The sequence below is a fragment of the Trichosurus vulpecula genome, chromosome 7, assembly GCF_011100635.1.
Source record: "Trichosurus vulpecula isolate mTriVul1 chromosome 7, mTriVul1.pri, whole genome shotgun sequence".
NCBI lineage: Eukaryota > Metazoa > Chordata > Mammalia > Diprotodontia > Phalangeridae > Trichosurus > Trichosurus vulpecula.
Window position 1 is genome coordinate 184129099 of NC_050579.1, and position 18628 is coordinate 184147726.

The following is an 18628-nucleotide window of genomic DNA, read 5'->3' on the forward strand; positions in this document are numbered from 1 at the left end:
AGTGAGGGAGAGCTGGCCAATGTCATCCGCCTCACTCTCTCTTTTAGATTCATTGAAGTCCAGTAGCAAGACAAAAGTCAAGATGATCGGCTGTGACCTGGGATGCAGTGTTTGATCTTGGTGTCTGACATCTGACCAAGCTCTAAGTGCTCGGTCACTTTCATGGCCATTGGAATAAACTTGTTCTAATCTGCCCATTCCACGGGGGGAAGTCTCTTTTTTTCCCCAGGGAAAGTCTTTACATATTTGGGGTAGACATCCCCTTTACTGACAGGTTTGAGGTCTATCAGTTACCCTCAACCTGGTTTAGCCTGCTGGCCTAGATAGTTTTATTGGGATAAGGTTGCTGTGCATGCTACAGCTTTTTGGAGCCACAGGTGAGAGTTGAGGGACAGGTAGACACCAAAGGTGGACGAGCAGCTCTAGAAAGGGCTTTGTAAGCCCTCAAGCCAGAGGTGCTAGTCCTCCCTTAACACTCCACATGCCCCCTCGGGGTGATAGGGAACCACTGGACTTTATCAAGGAGACTCTGATTTGTATTTTATAAATATCAATTTGGCAGTTATATGGAAGATGAATTGGAAAGGAAAGAGAATGTATGTAGGAAGGCCAATTAGGAAGCAATATTGCAATAGTGCAGGAATGAGGTAATGAGGATCTGAACTAGGTGGAGGTGGTGTGAGTAGAAAGAAAGAGAGAAGTTAGAAATAAGGAAGACTTGACAAGACTTAGCCAGTGATCCAGTGTGGGGGCATTAGTGAAAGTGAAGAGTCTAGTATGAATATTAAAGACAAAATCAGAAGGGATATACAATTATTAGCAGATAGAAACATACCTATTAAAATTTAATATAAAGACCAATGACTTTAAAGATGTTATCTACAGAGGCAACTTTTGACATCTGAAACCAAGAAATACTTAGACCTTCTTATTCATTAAACTGTGGTTTCAATTAAAACAGACATAAAGCCTATTTACTTTTGAGAAATGGGAGAACGAAATGATAATTTCTAAATGAGAAATTACTTTACTCAGTTGAAACAGAAATGTCTAGATCATTCTTCTTCACGATACACTCAAATTAAATATTATCTCTCCTAGGAGAGAAGTTAAAAAGCATTAAATAGAATTATCTGTCATAAAAGCTTTTATTGGATGGAACCAAAGAAGTAGTCATATACATAAAAAGTATTTAAAAAGAGTAGTCAAACACATAAAACATTAAACTAGTAAAGGAAATGGGTTTATCAGACAAGAGCAAGATCTTGTCAATGATATACTTACTGGAAATAAATCTAGCCCTTTAGAAGGAATATTATCTCTTTCAAACCATTAAACTATCATTCTGGTATATTAAAATGGTACCCTAGGGCAGCTAGGTGGAGCAGTGAGTAGAGCACTGGCCCTGGAGTCAGGAAGACCTGAATTCAAATCCCAACTCAGACACCTGACACACTTAACTAGCTGTGTGACCTTCAGAAAGTCACTTAACCCCAATTGCCCTGCCTTCCCCCCTCCAAAAAAAAGTGGTACCCCCGTAAGTTTCAGGAGGAGGTAATGCCACCATGAAAATTTCCATGTGCTAATTTATCTGTGGTATTGGATATGGATGAGTAATTTCTTTGACTCTCCAGAAACTCTGCTTTGGTGGTTGCACAATGATGACACAATCTTTTCCCCTAGTCCTGTCAGAAATATTCCCCCAAGAAGCCAAAAGAAAGGAAGACTACCACTGCACTGACTGCTCATTCCTGCTGCCTCAAGATCACTGTCAAGGTATAGCCAGCAGTGAATGAAGATGTCTAATTTTCTTAAGATGTCCTGACCAAGGTAAACTTCTTCCACAAAGTTGCCAACTTACAATCGAGGAGTAGCTTACTCACAGTCTTATTCTCCAAATATTCTCAAAATTCTCCAAAGCCTCATTTAAAACAATCCTCATCAAAATTTGAATCTGAATTCTACATCCCTTTCCCTTATTATTTAAGTCCACTTCCCCAAATATATCCCAAACCTGGAAAACAAGGCTGCTCAGCACCCATACAAATTATTGTTATCTACTCGACCATTAAAGGTAACATTCACCACCTTTCACCCTAACATTCTCCTCACTCTCCCCTTAAGAGCCTCTTGGTATACCCCCATAACATGCACTCTGATCTCTAGGAACTTCCACAGTGCATGACTAAAAGGACTTTCACAGGAGACAGCGGGCTACATCTTATTTTTTTTATTACGATGGAATGGGATGGGGGGGGGGGGGGCGCCAAGACCTGAAATGCAGCTCACCGTCAACCTTCCTTCCATTTCGTTAGTTATTCCTCCTTCGACTACAAAAGCCCCAACACTCCTTGCTGAATACAGAAAAAGCTAAAATGTTTTTGTTCTGTTTTGGTTTTGCACTAGACATGACCTGTCATTTCATCGCTACAGGGGACTCCCACAAGGAGGATGGATCAGCATCTGCTCAGCCTGGGGCACAGAGAGGTTAAGCGACTTCCCAGGGTCACACAGCTGCAAAGGCTAGGATGGAACTGACTCCCGACCAGCTCCTATTCACCTCACTAGCTGCCTTTCAAACAAACAGAGCCCTGTAGTCTTGACAACACCCCCGACCCCCCACCCCGTAAATCAAATATGTGGGGTTGGGTTACCAGCCACCCAGGCACCACCCAAGTGGAGAGTCGGAGGATGTTGGGGAGGTCAGGAGGGCTTCGGCCGGCGCAGACCTTCGGATGCCCGCTGATGGGCAGCAAAACAAGCGCTGGCTCCCAGGTGGCCCCCAACCCCACTCTGACGTCTCACGGGCGCGCGCCCGCCAGCCGACGCTCGCCCCCTTCCCATCTTTCTAGGCCTACGTATCCCAGGCGCGCGCGCGCATCCGGACGCTCGTCCCCGCCACGCCCCCCTCCCCCCACCTCCCGGGCTCTGAGCTCTCGAGCCTCCACCGCACCCCCCCACGCCCCTCAAACCGGCGCTTTGCAACGCGAGCCGAACAGGTGTAGCTGTTAGAGCGGCCTGGGGTTCCCAGGAGGGTGGGAGGGAGACAGTCACTCGGTCGGTCGGTCAGTCAGTCAGGCCGGGCAAGAGGAAGGACGGAGGGCATCATGTCTCGCTACACCAGGCCCCCCAACACCTCCCTGTTCGTCAGGAACGTCGCGGATGCCACCAGGTGAGTGAGGGGCGGCAGAGCCGGCCGGAGTGCGGTGGGGGGTGGGGGGCGGAGGAGGAGGAGGAAGATGAAGATGGGATCTGGGGCTAAGGCAGGGCCCGCACCTCCCCTTCCCCCACCCCCTACCTCTCCTGGAGAAGGGGCTCTCCGACTGTCCGCTGAAACGAGGCCCCTTTCCAGGCGAGGGCCCGGAACGGCCTCGGGGCTTCCCAGGCCGCAATCTGAGCCTCCACGGCCCCGGTCCGATCAGCCCCTCCATAGCACCCCGAGGCCCCTAGTGGTTTAAAGGACTCGTCTCTCTCCTCTAGACTTAGTGGCTCAGGCCGGGCCCCCGGTGTCTGTCCGGACCGACTGACTGCTTCCCTCCCCGCATCCTGAGCGCTCGAGCCCGCCCCTTCCATTCCTACCCCAACCCCCCACTCTGCACCCTGGCAACAAGGCCGGATTCTTTCCCTTACCTCCGCCCCCGATGCGAAGGATGCGACACCCCGGGCCGCTGTTCCCCCTCCTCATCGTCCCCCTCCCCCTTCCCCCAGCAGGCCAGGCTTGGTTTTCATTTCTCCTGGCCTGGGGAGGAGGCAGTCTCTTCGTAAGCAAGAGTTTCCTTAAACTCCCTTTAAACTGATCGTTTGCTCTTTCGTGGATGTGCCAGTTTCAGTTCTGATGTCACCCCCAATGGAATGGAAAGTTTTAATCTGTTAGGTGAGGATGAACCTAGAAATGACAAAAACTATCGAGTTATTGCTTCCTGGGAGTATTGATTTAGCTCAGAAAGGAATTTTTATAGGTCATTTAGCCCACCCCCTTCATTTTACATGAGGAAACTGAGGCTCAGAGAGCTGGAGTGATTTACCCAAGATAGTAAATGGCAGAGCTAAGAAGTGAACCCAGAGTCCTAATGCTTCAGGTTTTCCACTGTGTAACACTGTCCTCATCCGTTACTCCTCTGTTTCTAATCCACCTGTGGTAACATGTGGTTACAATTATACTTTGTATTAATGAATCACTTTGCATTAATGCATCAACGAAAATAACATCATTTCAACACATTTCTTCGAACTTATCCATACAGTGTGATTCAGTTATATAGCATGGATTTGAATATAAGGAAGGTCAAATTATGTCCCCATAATATAAGTACATGCACTAAAAGCCTGATATGCAAATAATATATGGCGGGATATTAAACTTGTCTTGACAGAAGCCTTATAAAGGGGTTCTACTCTACTGAGCTCATAATTTTAATTTCTAAAACAAAAGAATTAGTTTGGATTGGAGGAATACAGGCATTTATTTCCTTTCTGAAAGTCCTGAATCAACTAGGTGAGACCTAATTTGGTGTAATTCAGGAATAACTTGGTCCCTGGTCCCGAACTGAGGATTGCAACCATACCCTGTGGTGGCATTGGGTCCTAATACCTTTACTACCCTTATGTGAATCATGTGGTTCCTTCTGGGTTTTATCTGGATTGGAACCGCAGCAGTTAAGTTTTGTCTCTTTTGCTCTTTAGGATGAGTTGGAGGAGAGGGAATATCTTTGAAATTTGTTTATTAATTTTGTGTTCGTAGGTATAGGAATAAAATGGTAGGTCTGTTCATGTATAATCATTACCTTTGATGATAATTTGAGCCTAGGTTTGGTCGATTAGCGTATATCTGACCAGTTTTCTACTTTCCTTGAAGTTAGGATATAATAATATGAGAGGAAGCACAGCTGACAGCTCTTGAACCTGTTGATCACCCGTAATCTTAAAACTTCTTTCCGTGGCTTTGTGACTTTATGCTTTCCTGGTTTTCTTTCTACCCTACTAATTGTTCCCTCCTTCTCTTTTGAGTATTTTTCTTTTCTTATTCTCCACCATTACCATGGTCCTCTACCCTTCCTTAAATAGTGCTCCTTCATCTCTCACTTCTTAACACGGCCTCTCAACACCTGGGTGTTCCCTTAAGCTCAGTCTTCAATTCAGTGGTTCTCTCTGTGTGTTCACTCTTTTAATAAATTCAGATCTCAAGGATTCAACTGTGCCTCCAGAATCAGCACCTCTCCTCTGACCTCTAGATCTTACATTTCCAAATTATGTACAGCATCAGTCAGTAAACATCTACATTGAACACTGAACATCCACATTAAACATCTACAATAAATAATAATAAAGACATTCGAGAATGTTCAAACTGAATTTATCCTCTTCATTCCTAAACTTTCCCACTATTCCACTTTTGTCAATGGTAACACTATTCCTCTAGTTTCCCATAGTGTTTCTTTTCTTTATCTTTTACATATCAACAAATATTGCCATTTCTTCTTCTGAAGGTTCTCTTAAATCACATTTTACTTTGTTTTCCTACCCCATTCCAAACCTTCACTTTAATTACTACAAAAACTGATTTGGTTTCTGGTCTCTGTTTCTAGTCTTTTACTAGCCATTTTTCGTACTGTTTCTTGGAAAGCACTTTGTAAACCGTAAAGTTCTAGATAAATGTTAACTATTGTTCAGTTGTTTCAGTCGTGTATGACTCTGTGACCCCATTTAGGGTTTTTTTTGGGCAAAGATACTGGAGTGGTTTGCCATATCTTTCTGCAGCTCATTTTATAGATGTTAACCATTAGCTATTATTAAAATAACATTTTTGCCAGATTTCTTCATTCACAAACTAAAAAGTTGCTCCCTGTAGGGCTTTTAAGGGCTATTATAATTAAGCACGTGCTGCCTGTACAACTTGTTTCTCACTCATTGTTCCCCAGCAAGCACCTTCTACTCCAGTCAGGACGATTTCTTCACTGTCCCAAATACACTTTGTGTTTATTCTCACCTTTGCTCGTACTGTTCCCTACATTATACTCACCTAAATTTCATTTCTAATTTCCGTTTTGACTAAATGTGTTCCTCAAAGTCCAACTCTTCGAATGTAAAGGCTTCTTGTACTACTTCAGCCCATATTGAACTCCAAATTACTGTTGTGCAAATCAGTATCACACAGTTTTAACAGTTGATTGTTTCACATTATTTCATGTTGAGTTTGTCTCAAATAGATTGTAAACCCCATGAAGAAAAGTAATTTCTCCTACTACTTTTCTGTCCATCCCCACAAGGTCTCAAAGTGGTAGGTTGGCACAAAATGAGTTTAAAAATTTGGTTATTGTTTGGAGAATGATATTTTAATAGATAATGATATTATCTATTATATAGATAAGTATTTTAACAGCCACATATAGATCTTGATATCCTCAGTTTTATAACCTTTAATTAGGAAAGCCTATTTATTACATTTTATGAATTGAATATATTTGATATATAAAAACAAGACAAATTCTAGTAACCTCAGGCATCCTCTTTGTCTCCAAAATCTTTAACTTTTTCCTAATAACTATTTCTTTTTCTAATGCCTTCATATGTGCCCACGTCTCCCCCATTTAAAAAAAAAAACAAACCTTCATTGAACCTTACTATCCCTTTAAGCTATTATGCCATATCTCTCCTCCCTTTCTCAGACAAATCCTTAGAAAAAAACCTTATGGACTGCTTCTCCCATCCACTCCTCAACCCTTTGCAATTTGGCTTCTTCTCTAATTACTCAAAGGAAACTGTTCTTTCCAAGTTGCCAGTCATCTCTTAATTGCCAAGTTTGATGGTTTTTTTTCTGTATCATCACCCTTTTCAACACATCTTTTGCATCTGACACAGTTTACTGTCCTCCTATACTCTCCTTTAGGTTTTTGTTGTGCTACTTTTTCCTTTTACCTCTTTGACTTCTTCAGTCTCCTTTGCTGGCTCATCCGTATCACACCCCCTAACTGTGGGTGTTCCCCAGGATTTTGTCCTAGATCCTTTTATCTACACTACTCTGTTGGTATCCTCATGAGCTCTTGTGGGTTTATTTATCATCTCTATGCCTGACTTACAGGTCTATATATCTAGTTTGAAATCTCTACCCTGTCATTCCAATTACCCTCAGATGCCTGTTAGATATTTTATACTGGATGTCCCAGAGACATCTCAAATTCAACATGCCCCAAATAGGACTTAATACCTACTTTTCCCCCTACTTTTTCCAAATTTCCCAGCTTCTTTTGAAGGCATCACCATATTTTGAATCTTCCAGGTTCATAACCTCCGCATTATATTTGACTGCTCACTGTCTTTCACCATGCATATCCAAATCTTGCTTTTTCTACTTCTGTAACATCTCTTGCATCTAACCCCTTCTTTCCATTCGTATAGCTGCCACCTTACTATAGACCTTCATACCCTCTTTCCTAAATTATTGCAACAGCTTTGTGATTGGTCTCTGCCTCAAGTCACCCCATTTGTATTCCATCCTGAATACTGTTGCCAAAGTAATTTTCATTAAGGAAAGATTGACCATATCAACCTCCAATGGCTTCCCATTCTAGGATAAAATATAAACTCCTCTATTTAGCTTTTAAAGCCCTTCACAACCTGGCACTGACCTAACTTTTCATTCTCATCTTTTCTTCCTCACTCACTTCGTACTGTACCCAAACTGGCCTTCTCTGTGTTCCTCACACACATTACTCCATCTTTCATCTTAATGCCTTTTTCACTAGCCAGCCATTCATCCATTCTTGGGTGAACTAACACCTTTTTCACCTCTGTCTCATAGATTCCTTCTCTTCATGATTCAGCTTAAGCACCATCTTCTACATGAATCCTTTCCTGATTCCCTCCCAACTGCTAGTGCCCTCTCTCTCAAATTGCCTTGTATTTATTCACTATTTTTATGCCGTATGTACCTATATATGTACGTGTTGCCTTCCCCATTAGAATGCAAACTTTTGAGGAGGGATTGTTTTATTCTCTGTACTTATATTCTTAGCACTTGGCACAGTGTCTGGTCCATAGCAGGTACTTAATAATGCTTGTTGATTAAGATAAATCTGGCTTATTATAGTTAGGCAAATAGATATGAATGACATTATTAACTAAATGATGAAAATATTGACTTATATGAATAATTGGCTACTTAATCCTTTGCATGATGGGAAGAACATTTTAACATATGGATGATTTAGAAAGTATGCTTTCCTTCTAAAACAGAGGTTCCTTACCTTTTTTGTGTCATGGACCCTTTTGGCAGATTGGTAAAGTCTTTGGACCCATTCTTAGAATAATGTTTCTAAAATGCATAAAATATGTAGGGTTACAGAGGAAACCAGTTATGTTGAAATGCAGCCTGTATACAAGAAGATTGAGATTTCATACAACCTAACTGTGGGTCTAAGAACTGCAGTAATTTTGAAGTAATGACCAGCATAAAGATATTTCAAGATAGCAGCAACAATTTTAACGTGATAAAACTGTATATGATCTCTGTTAGTGACAGAGTCACAGGTACCACTAATATTACTCTGTTTTGTTGTCTGATTTCATAATTAAAGGAAATACTAAACTCTAATTAGAAATTAGTGAAAATAAAGATGTATTTTTTTCCATCTAAGTCCGAGTACCTCCTGAAATCTATCCACAGGGATCCGTGGACCCCAGGTTAAGGACTCTTGTTCTAGAAGGATCAATACAAGTGTTACAACTGGATTTCTGTAAGCAAACTGCTGTAACACAGTTATATTCCTATTTCTTTGCCTTATTTCTAAAATACTTCAGGCCTGAGGACTTGCGACGTGAATTTGGTCGATATGGCCCTATAGTAGACGTATACATTCCACTTGACTTCTACACTCGCCGCCCAAGAGGATTTGCTTACGTACAATATCCTTTATTTCACTCTGTGTGTGTATTGGTACATGTGTCTGCGTGTAAACATATGTGTATGTCTACACATAGACATGTATGTATTCAGGGGAATATTTGACAAGATTAATATGTCCTAACTAAATGTATTTATTTCTTTGTCTCAGAAAATCTAAAGCAGTCCACAGTAGCTGGCAAGCACCCCAAAGTTTGAATCAACCTGTTAGATAGAGTCCAAGCATAAACCAAGCAGGCAAGCCAAAAGACACCTTAAAGTTCAAGCGTCAAGGAATAAAGAGGGAGGGTGGAAACAGATAAAAAGAAAACTGGAAGAGGGGAAGTCTTTATCAAGCAAAAGACAAAGCCAGCACCAAGTTGAGGCTTCGGCTTTCCTACATTTACTCAGAATTCCAGATTCAAAGCCAAGTCTGATTTGGTTGGTTCTGCAGCTCTTATAAAGTCCATCTTGCAAGCCCTAAAGAGTAAAGGTCAAGGTTCAAGATCAAGTGACATTGAGGTAATTGCCAAAGTCTCTTTTTTGTATCTTTCTTTAGCTTTTCCTGTTCTCTGATATTTGATTAAATCAGTCAATGGTTTCCTAAAATTTACTTATTTGGTAATTTTTCTACATTCCATTATAATTAAATGGATTGGTACTGTACAGTGTAAATAGATAAGGGAATTTACTGTTAGTATTAGAAATTCTTCAAAATATAATTTAGGCTTTGTGCTCCTTACTTTTATATTTCCTATATATTAAGATACAAAAATATACTTAAAGTTACAGGCACAAGGATAAACATTACTGTTTTCATTAGATCAAATTAATTTCCACATAAAGTATATTTTGGCCTGCTTTGTCTGTGTGAAAATGTTGTTATTCTAGAAAGTAATTGCTCCTAAAATCCATAATTTAAGGCCTTCTGTGGTTTTAATTTCAGAATAAGGTCCATCATGTTTTAGTTTTCTATAAAAATCCTAATGACTCCTTTGTAAGACTGAGACCAAAAAATTCATCTTATGATGCTAATCAGCATTGACATATATTTTCCCAAGTAGCATATTCCTAGTTGACCATGTACACTGAAACTACCTTGATTCCTATAAGGGATATTCAAACATTATTCTGTTAGTCAAAAATTAATTTCTCATCTTCCTATTGACATTGTCTTGAAAATCACAGGACCTTGCAGTTTCCATGGTAAAGACATAAGTAATGTTTGGCTGATTATATTCTTCTAGAGTAATGAGCTTAATTTTTTACTTGGTATTTCCTTTTCATTTGGCATGTGAAAATTACTTTAAAAATTATTTCATTGTATACTTTGATGTTCAAAGTGTCCTTAACAGCTAGTCATATTTGAAGATGTCCGTGATGCAGAAGATGCTCTTTATAACCTCAATAGAAAGTGGGTATGTGGTCGTCAAATTGAAATACAGTTTGCACAAGGTGATCGCAAAAGTAAGTGTAGATAAACATATAGTTTACTTGCTATGCAAAATTATAGTTTCAGGAATAATAGATTTTTTGCTTAAAATTCTTTCATAATGATTAACTATATCAGTTATATAGCTATGTTTGATGCTTTATAGTGTAGAATTATTTTACAGTGATGTTCTTCAAATTCTAGCACCAGGCCAAATGAAATCAAAAGAACGCCACCCTTGTTCTCCAAGTGAACATAGAAGATCAAGAAGCCACAGCAGAAGGACTCGAAGTAGAAGTTCTTCATGGGGAAGAAGCAGGAGACGATCTGATAGCCTTAAAGAGTATGTAAGGTGTAAATAGTATTAGAAAACACCACCTTGGTATGGGGTGGAGCATGATATTTTAGATATAAATGAAATGTAAACACTTAAATATATAAAAAGTTTGAAGGCATGCTTCATTAGTCATTCTTTTTAGGTTTATTAATGAGGTTGCTTTAGCAGAAAGGATGACAAATATGCTGATATATTTCACTTTTATGCATAAAATACATAATTAAGGCTTATTGAATGATACACACATGTGCTTAGCAAATATTTGTTAACTTGGTTTGATCAGAGATTTAATATGAAACTTTTAAAATAGGTAGAGGAGGGGAAGGAACGAATTAGGAAAGCCTCTTTGGGACTTAAGCTGCATCTCAAAAGAAGCAAGGAGGCAAAAGTGAAGGGGAAAAGCACTCCAGCAATGGAGGACAAGCAGTGAAACATAGCTGATGTGGCGTTTCATATGGGAAGAACAAGATGACCAGTGTCACTGGATCATAAAGTTACAAGAAAGGGAATAAGAATGGAAAGGTAGGGAGGGGCCAGATTGTGAGGAGTTTAATTTCTCCTAGAGGTGATAGGAAGCCAGTGTAGTTTATTGAGTAGAGGGAAGTAACATGGTCATACCTGCAATTTAAAGGAAGATCACTTTGGTGGCTGAATAGAGGATGGAGTGGAGTGGAGAGATACTTGAGGCAGGAAGACCCAACAGAAAGGTGTTGCTGTGGTCTAAGTGTCCAGTGATAAGACCCTGCGTCAGGGTGATTGCTGTGTGACTGGAGAAAAGAGGACATATGGGAGAGATGTTGTGAAGGTAAAAATGACAAGACTTGGTAACAGATAATGGTGTAAGAGAGGAGTCAAGGAAGGCATTGAGGTTGTGAGCCTGGGTGACTGGGAGAATGGCGACGCCCTCAGTAATCAGGAAGTTGGGAAAAGGAAGGATTTGGGGGGAAAGATAATGAGTTCAGTTTTGGACATGTTAAATTTGAGATCGCTCACATGAGACACTGGTGATGTGATACTAGAGCTCTGGAGAGAGTTTAGGGCTGGATGTGTAGAACTGGGTATCATCTGCATAGAGATGACAGTAGAACCTACAAGAGCTGCTGAGATCACCCAAGGATGTTATATAGAGGGAGAAGAAACGAGAACCTGGAACAGATCCACAGGGTACATCTGGTTAGTGGGCATGACCTACAGCAGTAATATCAAACTCAATTAGATATACATAAGGATCCCTGCAGGCCACTTGTTAACTTAGAAAACCACATATTAATATTATCTATGTTCTGTTGTATTTTTTTTATTTCAAATATTTCTCAATTACACTTTAATCTGGTTTGGGACCACTCGGAAGTACATTTTGTTTGACACTTTCCACCTAGAGGAAGATCAAAGAGACTGAGAAGGAATGGAGAGACAGGAGAGAAGTGTCACAGAAATCTGGGGAAGGGAGTGATCAGTAGTGTTGGAGTTTGCAGAGAGGTTAAAAAAGATAAGGATTGAAAAGAGGCCATTAGATTTGGCAATTAAGAGATCATTGGCAACTTTGGAGAGAGCAGTTTCAGCCTAATGAAGATGGTGGAAGCCAAATTGCAGAAGGTTTAGAATCAAATTAGATGCATTGATTCTAGACAGCCTTCTCAAAGAGTGTAGCCACAAAAGAGAGGAGAGCTATAGGACTCTGACTATTAGCAATGACAGCATAAAATGAGGTGTTTTTTTTTTAAAGGATGGGAGAGATATGGAGAAGGAGTCAGCATATCTGGACAGATTGAAGATTAATGAGAGAGTGAGGATAATAGAGGAGGAATATGTTTGAGAAGATAACTAGGATTGGGGGATCTTTGCCCTCAGGGAACTTACATTCTAATTGGGGAGACCACAAATATAAATCAGAACATACAGAATAAATGCAAAGTAATGGGAAGTAGGAGGGGATGGCACTAATAGCTGGGACAATCAGGAAAGACCTGGAGGACTTGGCAGTTGAGTTAAATCTTAAAGGAAGACAAGGATTCCAAAAGTTGGAAGTTGGAAAGAACAGTCTAGGCATATTTAAAAATAAAGCTTTTCAGATCTCTAATTACTCATAAGAATCATAGAATTTCAGAGTTAGAAGGGATCTCAGTAACCATCTAGGTCAACCTATATCCAAAAAATTTCCCAGCATAGCTTACCTGGAAAGTGGTCATCCAGCTTCTGCTGGATGTATAACATAAAGATATTTGTGAAAAATGACAAGCTAAAAATTAATGTGCAATTATGCCATCCAAAGAATTAAAGTATTAAGAAAATATAAAATCTCAGATAAAATATTGTGTTTTAGAAGATAGACATAACTCATTTGAATCAGGGGCGGGGATCCCCTAATCCTAGCTATCTTCTCAAGTAGGTTCCACAATGGATAGAGCACTGGACCCAGAGCCAGGAAGATCTGAGTTCAAATTATTTGGCTTCAGATACTTAGCAACTATATGACCTTGGGCAAGTCACTTAATTGTTGTCTGCCTCAGTTTCCTTCACTGTAAAACAAGGAATGGGGGGAGGGAGTAAGCATTTATTAAGTGCCTGCTAAATGCTTTACAAATATTACCTCATTTTATGGAGCTAATAATCATGCTTATCTTCTAGGCTGTTGTGAGGATAAAAGGAGATAATTTTTGTAGAGTGTTTTGCAAGCCTTAAAGTGCTAAATAATGCTGTCATTATTATTGTTGTCATTAGTATTCTGGAAGAATTGATGATAACTTAGCAATATTTTGCTAATAAGAAATTTGTTTCTGATAAAATATCATCCTTAGCAGTGTTTAGTGAATTTGTAAAGCAAAAAAATAACAGGATTTTGTATATGCCAGCTGTCTTCCTATTTATTCACAGTAACTACTTTGAATATTACTCGTGTTGTTTTTCCATTTGTATGTAGAATTCTGTGATGCATTCTTCTGTCAGTGAGCGGCATGCATATTTGTTTTCGAGCTCTTTGGGAAAATGCAGGTGGAGCAGTGAGTGAATAGAGTGCTGGACCTGGCATCAGGAAGACCTGAGTTCAAATCTGTCCTCAGACTCTTACTAGCTGTGTGACCTGGGCAAGTCACTTAGCCTCTGTCTGCCTCAGTTTCCTCATCTGTTAAATGGGGATAATAACAACACATACTTCTCAGGGTTGTTGTGAGGATCAAATGAGATATTTGCAAAATGCTATGCAACTCTTAAAGCACTATATAAATATTAGCTGCTATTATGTTAGCCAAGTAGTATCTTCAAGTATGATAGCATTTTTTCTGTCTCTATGGTTATAGAGTAATTGGAATAGATATTGTTTTAATTTTCTGTTGTCGAATATTATGTGAAATAAGGAATGAGTTGTTTTCTTTTTGAAGACTGCCATTCCACCTCACCCTCAACCCCTACTCCTCCACCCCTCCTCCAAGAATTTTACTAGCAACACTTCCTATACAATTTTGCACCCAAAGACAAGTATTGGTTGTGTACTACCTGTTATCTGAGATAAAAACACAATCAAGATACAGAGGAATAAGGAATAATAACATATAGAACTTTATTTCTATAATAATGTTTTTATTACTACAAAAATGTAAAACACTACATAATTAATTGGTCATAAATTAAAGTTAACAACACTTTGGCATTTGGGTATATACACATAGTAAGGATGATATAAAGAGGATGGAGGGAAGCATCACTAGGTTATGGCCATAACCTGATATTAAGGGAGATCTGTCTTCTGATTATGTAGAGGTAGTAACAGTGTAATCTGTGTGGTGTAGCCATTTAGTACACTTCCTTTCCCTGTTTTAAAACAAAGTATCTAAGGAGATTAAGAGGGCATGACCCATAGTAATAATGTTTGTGTGAAGAAAGTTTTTCCACTAGCCTCTAAAATAGCCTGTATACTTTCAATCTCATTGATATATACATAAACAGAGCTAGTTTTGTAGTAAATTCAAACATTGATTTTATTGACGAGACATAAAAAGGAAACACTAATATCAAATATGCTTACTTCTGATATCACTGGTGGCTTTATCTTCCCAGGGAATTATCTCTAGCATTTCAAATTACTATGAATAGCATTTAGTAGCTTAATGGAGATGTGACTATTTGGGATGCAGTTTGTTGTATGTCAGATCTGATAAAGCTTTGGATAGTTTGTTTGCCTTATAAAATGTGTTAAAGCACTTTGCAAAATGTAAAGTGCTCTGGGATATATGCTGTTGTTGTTTGTGCCATGCAACATTTTTATCTCACTGGATAATAATCCTTAGACTTAGTGCAAAATGCATGCTTGATGCATCTCCTCTGCTTTTTGTGTCCTCAAATGTCAAATTTTCCAAAGTTGTTGGGTCTCATTTAATTAACAAACATCAAACTAAGCTATCAAAAAAGGGAGAGAAACAGTTAAGAATGTAGCAATTCATATTAATTTTGCTATCAATAATTGTAGCATTGACTTCAATAATAATACCTCCCCCCCCCAGTGGAAATTAAGCCTAGCACGTGACTGGAGAGAATGAACTGTCCCGAATATTCATGGACTCACAGAGTTAAAAGAGACTTCATCAACCTGCCATTGGACATGATCACATCTAAGTTGTTCCATACTAATGAGGATCTGTCTTGAAGATCCTCTAAAGATAAAAGATTCTTTCAGTTTTATTAAATCCTATTGTCAGGAAACTTCTTAACATACTAACATATACTAACATCTTCTGCTACAACTTAATCCTATTAATATCCTTGTTCTGTCCACATTAGATAGGGAAAAAATTTTTTCGGTCATTGCTTATGTTATAGCCCTTTATCATCTTAAAAAATATAAATTGCCAAGCAGCCTTTCAAAGATCTTAATACCTAGAGAGTTATTATGAGACCTTGAAAATGTTGTTTCATAGCCTACTCGTTTTTTCTTATAAAATATGTACACTAATATTTTGGATATTTGCAGGTCTCGTCGTAGGGGACTTTCTTATAGCCGATCTAAATCTCGATCTAACTCATTAACAAGGCATTCTACCTCAGGAAGGAAATCAAGATCCCCTAGAAGAAATTCAAGTTCTAGACGACGGTCAAGATCCGAGTCCTTACAAAAAAGGACCACATCTGTGGGCAAATCACAATCAAGTTCGCCTCAGAGGCAGACCACCTCAGGGGCAAAATCAAGATCAGATGGAAGACATTTTGATTCACTAGCAAGATCCCCATCAAAATCTCCCCAAAGACACACTAATTCTGAAACGAAAGCACAGTCTCGGAGCTACCATCATAAAAACAATTGGTGAAACAGCATCAGAAGATCTCTCTACACATACTTAGACTTTCGTTATGAGACAGAACTTTTGTTAAATAAAATTCTTCATAGCTGTAATGTGGGCCACTGTTATTTTGGGCATATATAAGTAGTATACATTTGCTTTGGATTATTAGATTTGGCCTCAGCATCACTGCAGACACTATAAATAATGTTATGTTTTGTTTTGTGCTAAATGAAACTTCCTTACTCTTGTCAGGAAGACCTGAGTTAAAATCTGGCCTCACACACGTAATTAGCTATGTGACTCTGGGCAAGTCACTTAACCTCTGTCTGCCTCAGTTTCTTCATCTGTAAAATGGGGATATTAATAGTACCTACCTCCCGCTGGTTGTGGTGAGGATAAAATGATATATTTGTAAAGTGCTTTGCAAACTTTAAAGCACTATGTAAATGCTAGCTATTGTTGCTATTATCAGTTTCATAATCTTACAAACCAGTTGTTCTTTTCCTTTCCATTTCAATGTGCCTAGCTTTTCAAATAATACTTTCACATGTGTGGTAAGAGTACTTTTCAAAGAAAATAAGTGACATTGAAATAATTTATAAACTCATTTCATATATTCTATATTATTATCTTAATAGTGCTACACATTGGTATAGCACTTTTACCTTTCCAAAATGCTTTTGCTTACTTTAAGACTGTACAAGGCTGTTACTTCATTGATGTGGGTACACATTTCATTGATGCAGATTGTAATACTTGAAACCTTGATACACTATTCATTAGATGCCATGGCCCTAAAGTTTTGTAACCTGGTGGTTAATCTTTTGGGGATGACACTCTCTAAATTTAGCTAAGTCAGGCTTGAGATAACAGATCACCAGGGCCATCCTCAAAACTTTCAGTTTAATAAGATCATGTTTTCCACTGTTGTAATGTTTCCACTCCAGTGTTTTAATCTTATTCCAATTTCTGGTGAACACCTTCACATATTACAAAATATAAGGTAGTTTTTGCTATCCTTGTTAGCAGTATTCACAACAAGGTCAAGAATTCAAAACTTTCCTGAATTTCAAGGTAACCTTATCAAAGAATATTGAATATATATTGGTAGGATAATGGAAATTAATTGGCATTAAAATGACATTCAGTTCTATATGAACTTGAAATATAACTGTTTCAGGAGTGACAAGATATGTGATTGCATTGGCATATGGAACTTCCACTGAAGAAACTCTGCTAATACAGATCAGCACTTGGCTCTGCAACTTGCAGTCTGAGACAACTGCTTGGGTACTGAGACATTAAGCTGCTTGTCCATCATCATGCAGCCAGTATGTGTTAGAGGTGGGACCTGTGTCTCCAGCCTTTGTTTCCCTGAGGCCAACTCTATCCACTATGCCATGCTGCCTCATTACATAACGTTGTGTAGCATGTTGAATTAAAAAATGTAAAAAATGTCTTTTGCAAAAAAAATTGAAGTATTTTGAAAATATTGTGCTGTTCCCATTTTTCCAACAATTAATTTTGTTTACATTCTTTTGCAGTTAATAAAATCAAAGACTTTTCTAAAAAAGTATTTTTAGTTTACATTTTAGAGAAGCTTTCTTGGTGGTAGTATTATTTATGATAATTTATTTTTAAATATCAGCAAGCATTTATTAAGTGCCTACTATGTACCAGGCACTCGAGATACAAAACAAAAATGAAATGGTCCCTGCCCCCAAGGAGCTTAGATTCTATCAAGTACAGTACCATAATGATGTATTTATATAGCTCTGCTTGTGTGCTATGTTAAATTGCATTCTTGAGCCTTTGCGAACAAAGTTAAGTATTTTTTTGCCTAGTATGCCAGTCTATGCTTTACGAAAAAGATTCTTTTTAATAAATTACATTTTTTTTAGCAAATAGTATTCTGTTCATTTTATTTTGAATAAAAGTTCCTTTTTTCTTAGAGCTTTGTGTATTTTCAGAAACTTTCAGCTTTACAAAAATTGTAAGTAATGGACAAGCATTTATTCACAAATTCTGTCTGAATTGGAATGATATAGTGCAATTATAGCAAGGAATATTTACTATTTAAGGCATAATACACTCTTAAGGTGAATAGTTGATCAGTAGCTTCTTGTTCGTAATTCACTTGTATCTGACTCTTTGTGACTCTAGGGATCGATCATAACACACCAGGTCTTTCTATTCTCCATTATCTCCCGAAGTCTGTCCAAGCTCATGCTTCCATGATACGATCCATCTCATCCTCTGCCATCTACTTTTCTTTTTGCCTTCAATATTTCCCAACATCAGTTTTTTCCAGTGAATCATGTCTTCATATATGGCCAAAGTATTTAATAGCAATGAAATATAATTAAGAACTGATGGCATATAGCTCAAATACCTTAAGAATTTGAATAGCACCATAATTTTAAAATCTTAGTTTTAAATAAAAACCAAATAATATTGTTATAATTTTCATCTCTTATAAATAAAAGCCATATATACCTTTGAGTAAACAGGGTAGCCTAAAGCAGTTTTTCCCACTTCTTATTCTGTTGGTAGCAAACCTCTGTATCTCAGTTTTTATAATTGATAAGCCTGTGAAAAGCGTTTGCTTTTCTAGGGAAAGAAAAGATTTGTCTTGGTAAGACAAAGAGGGAGATGAGTAGAACAAAGAAAGGTAAAAAGAGGAAGAAAAGATTGAGGCCAACTGGCTG

General features: G+C 38.6%; 1 protein-coding gene across 1 annotated transcript; it reads left to right on the forward strand.

Moving 5' to 3' along the window:
• The first annotated feature begins 2937 nt into the window (after positions 1–2937).
• SRSF12 (serine and arginine rich splicing factor 12) lies at positions 2938–17779 on the forward strand. The gene is made up of 5 exons (XM_036766631.1): positions 2938–3172; positions 8797–8901; positions 10242–10345; positions 10515–10653; positions 15611–17779. The coding sequence occupies exons 1-5, from the start codon at positions 3108–3110 to the stop codon at positions 15942–15944; spliced, it is 747 nt and encodes a 248-aa protein (XP_036622526.1). The 5' UTR covers positions 2938–3107; the 3' UTR covers positions 15945–17779.
• Positions 17780–18628: the final 849 nt, after the last annotated feature.